Source organism: Hipposideros armiger, unplaced genomic scaffold (genome assembly GCF_001890085.2).
Source record: "Hipposideros armiger isolate ML-2016 unplaced genomic scaffold, ASM189008v1 scaffold_980, whole genome shotgun sequence".
NCBI classification, from domain to species: domain Eukaryota; kingdom Metazoa; phylum Chordata; class Mammalia; order Chiroptera; family Hipposideridae; genus Hipposideros; species Hipposideros armiger.
The window spans coordinates 121,801-129,073 of NW_017732330.1; the positions used below are offsets into that span (position 1 = coordinate 121,801).

Below are 7,273 nucleotides of genomic sequence, written 5' to 3' on the forward strand. Positions count from 1 at the left end.
TACAAATAATATTTACAAATATTACATCATTTGTTGGATTTTTTCCCTTTATCATTATGTAATTACCTTCTCTGTCTCTTTGTTTTATAGTCCATTTTGTCTGATATTAAGTATAGCTACTGTCACTTTCTTTTGGCTTCCATTTGGAGGAAAATATCTTTTCCATCTTTTTACTTTCAGTCTGTGTGTGTCCTTACATCTTTGGTGAGCCTCCCAAAAACAGCATATAGATGGGTCTTATTTTTGTATCCACTTAGCCACTCTATGACCTTTGATGGAATAATTTATTCCATTTTTTATTTAAAATAATTATTGATAAGTATGTACTTATTGCCACTTTCTTAATTGTTTTCTGGCTGTTTTGAACTTGCTCTCTTCCTTACTTCTTCTGTTGCTTTCTTTCTTGCAATTTGATGATTTTCTGTAGTGGTAGGCTTAGATTTCTTTCTCTGTATATCTTGTATATCTACTATAGTTTTTTGCTTTGTGGTTACTATAAGGATTACATATAACAACTTTTATTTGTAACAGGTTATTTTAAGTTGATAAATTAAATTTGAATGCATTCTAAAGCTTTACATTTTTACTGTATTTCCCCATGTTTTCTGATTTTGATTCCACAATTTACATAATTTTATCTCATATATATCCCTTGACAAATTATTATAGTTACAGTTATTTTTACTGCTTTTATATTTTAACATTTATGGTAGCTTTATAAGTGATTAAGCCACCACCTTTACAATATTAGAATATTCTGAATTTTGCTATATATTTACTTTTACCAGGGATATTTATATTTTCATATGTCTTCCTGTTAGTAACTAGCACCCTTTTGTTTCAGCTTAAAGAAGTCCCTTTAACATTTCTTATAAGGCCAATCTAGTGGTGATGAATTTCTTTAGCTTTAGTTTCTGTGGAAAATTCTTTATCTCGTCTTCAATTCTGAAGGAGAATTTTGCTTGGTTGGGAGTTTTTTTCCCCAGCACTTTGAACATGTTGTGCCACTCCCTTCTGGTCTGCAAAGTTTCTGCTGAAATATCTGCTAATAGTAGTATGGGGGTTCCCTTGTAAGTAACAAGTTGTTTTTCTCTTGCTTAAAGGTCTACTTTTCTTTAACTTTGGGCATTTTAATTATAACGTGTCTTCATGTGGGTCCCTTTGGGTTTATATTATTTGGAAATCTCCGGTATTCCAGAATCTGGATATCTATTTCTTTACCCAGGTTAGGAAAGTGTTCAACCATTCTTTGTTTAAATAAATTTAAATTTTTCTGTCCCTTTCTCTCTTTCTTAATCTTCTGGGACTCCTATAACGTGAATGTTGTTTTGCATGATGTTGTTCTATAAGATCCTGAAGGTATCCTCACTTTAAAAATATTTTTTTCTTTTTGTTGCTCTTATTGGGTGAATTCCTCAGCCCTGTATTCGAGTTCACTGATCCTCTCCTCTACTTCATCTAGTCTAGTCCATTGTTAAATTCATCTAGTGTATTTCTCAGTTTCGTTACTGTATTCTTCAGTACTGTGACTTCTATTTGGTAGTTTCTTATATTTTCTGTCTCTGTTGAAGTTCTAACTGTGTTCATACATTTTTTCTCTAGTTCAGTAAGCATCTTTATATAATAACTACTAATTAGAACTCTTTACCATGTAAATCACTTATCTTTGTTTCATTAATACTTTTTCTGAAGTTTTTGTCTTGTTCTTTTGTTTGGAAAATATTCCTTCTGTTTCTTCACTTTCTTTGACTTCTTGTGTTTGTTTCTCCGCAGTAGATAAAACAGCCTTTTCTCCCAGTTTTGAGGGAGTGGCCTCATGTAGGGGATGAACCATATCATTCAAGTCTACTGTAGCTCTTGGTTGTCTCTCAAACTTTTGTGATAGTCTAGGCAGCTGATTTTATTTTTAGTGGCTCCCAGTATTTGAGGGTGTCCCAAGACCTGCCATTGCTCCAAAGTGGAAGATTTCAGTCAGCACTTAGATGCAGGCTGATTAGAAACCAGACACTCAGGTGGCAGCTTTTAAGGTATGCAAATATATACAGTATTGTGGGACTGAAAGCAGAAGTCTCACTAGCCACCAGAGCTGGGTGACCTAGAAGTGGCCCTTATGTAGCACTTACAAAAATTGGGGCACCAGACGATTGTACAAGGTCCTTTATAGGAGATCCCAATGGCCTGGAGCAAGTCAGAAGGAGAGCACAAAGAAGGCATCCACTGTCCTCTGTTCTTGGAGAGTATCTTTTTAGATGTGTACCAAACCTGAAGCCTGCCCTTCAGGCTGAAGATTTAGTGCAAGCAAATAGGCCTCTTTCACAGAAAGACTGGGGTGTGTTTCAGTCTGCTGTCTGCATTGTGCCCTTGGGGTGGTCACTACCCAAGAACTTTCTCTCCATTTGTTACTGTCCCATGGGACCCGGGAATGCAAGCACTGCTAGCCAACAGAGGCAGGTGATCAAGGGGTGTCCACTGGGTAGCAGCCACAAAACAAGGGGTTCTATACATAAAAACTGGGATTCCAGATATGTGTAAGGGCTCCCCTCCAGGAGATACTGGTATTCTGAAGCATGGCAGAAGGAAAGCATGAAGATAGACCCTGCCCTCTGAGGTCTCTGGAAAGGATTGCATTGGACCTTAGATGTGCATTTAATTAGAAGCCTGCTCCTCCGGCTGAAACTGTAAAGATAAGCTAATAGGCCTCTTTCACAGAAAGACTGGACTCCTTGAACCATTGCCTCTTCCTGTGCTCTGGGGGTGGTAGTCTATTAAGTACTCTTTCTCAGTTGGTTACAGTCCTGTGGGACTTGCAAGCAATAGCTGTGCTGGCCAACCAGAGCCAAGCAATCCATAGGTGTCCCCGGGCAGTAGCCACAAAAAATCAGAATGCCACTTGACAGTGTAAGCTCCTTTCTGAGAGATACCAATGAGCTGGAACGAGGCAGAGGGAGAATGCAAAGATGACATCCACCAGCTTCTATTTTCTGAGAGCATCTCAGTAGGCCCCAGTAGGTGTGCTAAACCAGAAGCCTGCCCCTCAGGTCAAAGCTACTGGATAAACAAATAGGCCTCTTTCACAGAAAGACTGGAGCAATATTTCATTTCGCTGTCTCTATTGTGCCCTGGGAATGGTAACCTGCCAAGAACTCTCTCTCTGATTGTTACAGTCCTGTGAGACTCAGAAACCCAAGCCCTGCTGGCCACCAGACCCAGGCAATCAAGGGGCATCCCCTGGGTGGCAGCTGCAAAAACTGAGGCACCAGATGTAAAAACTGGGGCACCAGATGCATGTAAAAGCTTTCCTCTGGGAGATATTGGTGCTCTGGAGCATGTCAGAGGGAGAGTGGAAAGATGGTTCCCGCCCTTCTCTGGAAAGAATTACAGTTGACCCTTAGATGTATGTTTAATTAGAAACCTGCCCCTCGGGCTGCAGCTATGAAGATAAGCTAATAGGCCTATTTTCACAGAAAGACTGGACTTTTCAGGCTGTTGCCTCTTGCTGTGCCCTGGTGGTGGTAGCCAGTTTAAAACTCTTCCTCCCTTGGTTACAGTTCTGTGGGACCCCTGAGCATATGCCCCACTGACCATGAGATCCAGGTGATTTAGAGGTGTCCCTTGGGGGCAGCCACCAAAATCAGGGCACCCAATGAGGATAAAAATCCCTTCCAGGAGATACCAGTGAGCTGGATCAAAGAAGAGGGAGTGCAAAGACATCATCACCTGCTGAAGCGAGGCAGAAGGAACCAGAATCTTCTAAGACAAAGCTTCTATTTTAATGTCTTCTTGTCTAGAATAGTCAGTTTGTAAGAAGCGTATAAAGGGCCAGAAAGTCTAGATCAGCGTTTCTCAATGTCGGCACTATTGATTCTTTGGGCCAGATAGTTCTTTGTTCTGCCCTGTGTATTTTAGGAGGTTTAGCACAATCCCAGCCTTTCCTCACTAGAATCCTGCAGCACACCCTCTTCCCCTGAGTTGTAACAATTAAAAATATCTCCAGACATTGTTATATGTCTCCTGGGGGGGAGGGAAAATCAACCCCAGCTGAGAATCACTGATTTAGAGACATGGTAGTGTTGTAGTTAAGAGCACGGTTTTTGCAGAATTATGTATGAATCAAGACTCTTTTGTTTACTGGCTGTATGACCTTGAGCAAATCACTTCTCTTTACTAAACCTCACTTTCCTCATCTGTAAATGGGGACAATGAGGCCTTGTTTAGGGTTGTTGTAAGGATTAAATGAGATCATGTATATAAAACACTCAATACATAGTGGGAATAATAATGAGCTAACATTATTGACGATTATTAATGAACAAAGATTACAAGTTTCTAGGAAATGGTGAATGAAGAAGGTTTCTAAGGGTAGACTCAGAACTTATTTTTTTAATTGCTCACACTGTCATAAGAGAGCTCAGCTTTTTCCTAGTAGCTTTTCCCTTTTGCAAGTAGGCCTCACTAATTAAGAACCATCAAAGATGAGCATCTTAAATCTTTCTCTTAAAGACTCCATAGCCAGATCTGGAAAGGCAGGATACTGAGCTCTATATTATGGAATCTGTATAGTCTATTTGGATGTAACAGTCTCTGAGATTTCTATCTATCAAGTCAAGCTTCAATTCAGCCCTTCTCTTGAAGTCAAGTTCTTAAGTATCAAGGAGATAAGAAGAGTCTTACCGTAGAATTACACCAGAGGCATCGGAAATCTTGAAGTCTTTGGTAACTGCCACAGTTCTCATGACATACTGCACATTGAGAACTGACAGATATGTTTCCTTCTACCCACTGATGGGGCATAGTTTTCTGAAGGGAAAAAAAGAGATAAGAAGTAGAAGTTAGAAATATAAGGGGAAGAAGGGTCAGCTGGAATAACTATACTACCCCATGGAGGACATTAGATAACCTCAAGGAAGTTCTTCCTGGTCTTGCCCTCCCCACTCCAATGCTAGTGACCAATGACAGGTAGGTGTGTGTGTGTGTGGGGGGGTTAATTCTTCTAGATTGGTTGGATCATGAGCCTGGGGAAGAAGCCTACTTGAGTTGTCTGGAGACAGGAATAAGTCGTCCTTCCCCCGTGTGTCCTGGCTAAAGGGGAAGTGTAAAGGGGTAACTGTGAAAGAGCATGGCTGGTACTTACCACTTCATCTGCAGGAAGGAGGAGGTCATCAGTGAGGGACAAGGTATTCCACTTGCAGTCTTTGCTTGCTCTCAAAGCACATAATCTGTGAGACTTCACTTTGCACACTGTGAAAAAGAGGAAGGAAAAAGATAGATGTAAATCTGGTGATAATGAAGACTCTAATTCCCTTCCCTAAGCTGCTCTAAAAGTTAGAACCTAGATGCATCTAAATAGTTCTGACCCACCACCAAAGGCCTATTTTCTTTTTTTTTAAGCTGAGCCATCCTGCTACCTATTGGCAGCTTAGTGGCAGCTCGGCTCGGGATGGGCATCGAACCGCTGTTGCTCAGAGCTCAACCTCTTGAGCGAGCTCGTAACCAACTGAGCCACTCAGCCGGCCCAAGGCCTATTTTCCATGTGACTCAATTCCTTTTTATTCTTACTGGTTACATTTTCTACTATCTGACTTGAATGGAAATTGATGGTAAGAATGAGGTGACTTCTGATTTTTCTAACCCTTGTGATCATATTGTCTGATCCTCTCAGACCTAACCCTCCATTTTGATTCATGAGAATTCCCCCTTATGCCAGTTTCTTCCCATCTTTTCCTCAGTCTGTTGAGTGTCTGAGCTAATCTTACACTACAGCCAGTGACCTAGTGTGAGTCAGTGATACTAAAGCTACATGAGCTCCTTCACCCCTATCTCCAACCACTTAGCTCCACTTACTAAAGGAATCGGAAATGTACCTTCACAGATGATAACATTTCTAGATAAGGCAGGAATGCTCTCCCGGCAAACATTGCAGTGCTGGGTCCGGGGACTGTGGCTGGAGTACCAATAATGCATTCCAACAAGGAAAGGGTTGTTTTCTGCTGCAGGGATCTAAAATAAATAAAAGAGAAGAGAGAATAGAGAGTTAATCACAGAGGCAAATAAGGAAGGCCAGACAATCTGCTGCAAAGGCTGAAATGGCCGGCTCCATAGGTGTCAGAGTCTGTGAAGAAGAAGAATGAAAGCTGGAGCCGATACCTAACAAATCTCGCACCTCCGTTTTTTTCCCCCCCAGTGGTTTTGGAAAGAGAAAAAGAATAGGGGTGTAAATCCTGGAATAGGAGATAAAGGCAGGAGCAATAATATGTATAGTGCTTGGCCAAGTCATTGCATTGGTTTAGTCTAAGCAACATTAGTTTTGTTAGCCTTGGCCTCAGCTCTCTTTGAGTAGTCAGCAAAAGGAGGTGGTGAGTTAGAAATTCATGGATATCCAAGTCCTCTGGCCAGGCAAGAAAGGGAGGAGGCAAAGCTCAGACTCTGGGCTAAAGAAATTTTCTCAGGCTTTAGCTACCTCCTGGAGACATACATTCCCCTTCCTGGCCCTACTGCTGCCAGGTGAGCAGAGTATTGCATTACTTGGACAACAGTTTCATCTCAGGGGCTTCTTGCCTAAGCACTATTTTATGAATACCATGCTCTGACTGCCTGTAGTAGTTTCCAGGTTTAATCAATTTAATTCATTCAAAATTCATTATACAAATATTTACTGAATAACTACACTGTGATTGTCACTTTCCAAGGCATTGGGGATATGGTGACAAATAAGACAAAGTATCTGCCCTCATGGAATGACATTAAGTTTGTCCTCTTTCAAGGTATTGAATTTGACATTTAAATAACCTGCGTGTAAATTCTGCATTTTTTTTTATCACAGCCTGACTCTCATGACTGTGGGGCAGGCACAGGGCATACCAGCAACTAGTTTGGGGATTGAAAGGAGAAGGGGAGAGGTGGGCATCAATAGGGAATAGAATTAATGGAATTGTAACAACTATATATGATGTCAGAGGGGTAGTAGATTGGGGGGTTATCACTTTGTGAGAGTTATAAATGTCTAACTATTACACTGTTTTGTACACCTGAAACAAAACAACAACAACAAAACACCCAAATTTGCTCTGGGTGTGCATTCCACAGGGCTCTTCTACCTTTTTTTCTAATTCCTGTGAATATCTGATGTTTTCCTTCTCTGCAAGCATAGACATTCAGCATTTTATTCTTGACATTATACTGGGTTGGGTGTGTAAAGGCACGACAAGACTTTAAAAAGAACTATATATTCTCCCTGATGCCAGCTGATAGTGGTTGGGGAGAGAGAGAGAGAGAG

General features: G+C 40.9%; 1 protein-coding gene across 1 annotated transcript in view; it reads right to left on the bottom strand.

Annotated features, from left to right (window-relative positions):
* Nucleotides 1–7,273, bottom strand: part of DGKK (diacylglycerol kinase kappa) — a 133,890-nt gene that overhangs the window by 65,050 nt on the left and 61,567 nt on the right. The window contains exons 5-7 of the mRNA XM_019631046.1: nt 5,862–5,997; nt 5,132–5,238; nt 4,672–4,797 (exon numbers count right to left, since the gene is read on the bottom strand). Of these exons, the coding sequence (XP_019486591.1) occupies nt 4,672–4,797; nt 5,132–5,238; nt 5,862–5,997 (369 nt within the window). The remainder of the gene's footprint in view (nt 1–4,671; nt 4,798–5,131; nt 5,239–5,861; nt 5,998–7,273) is intronic.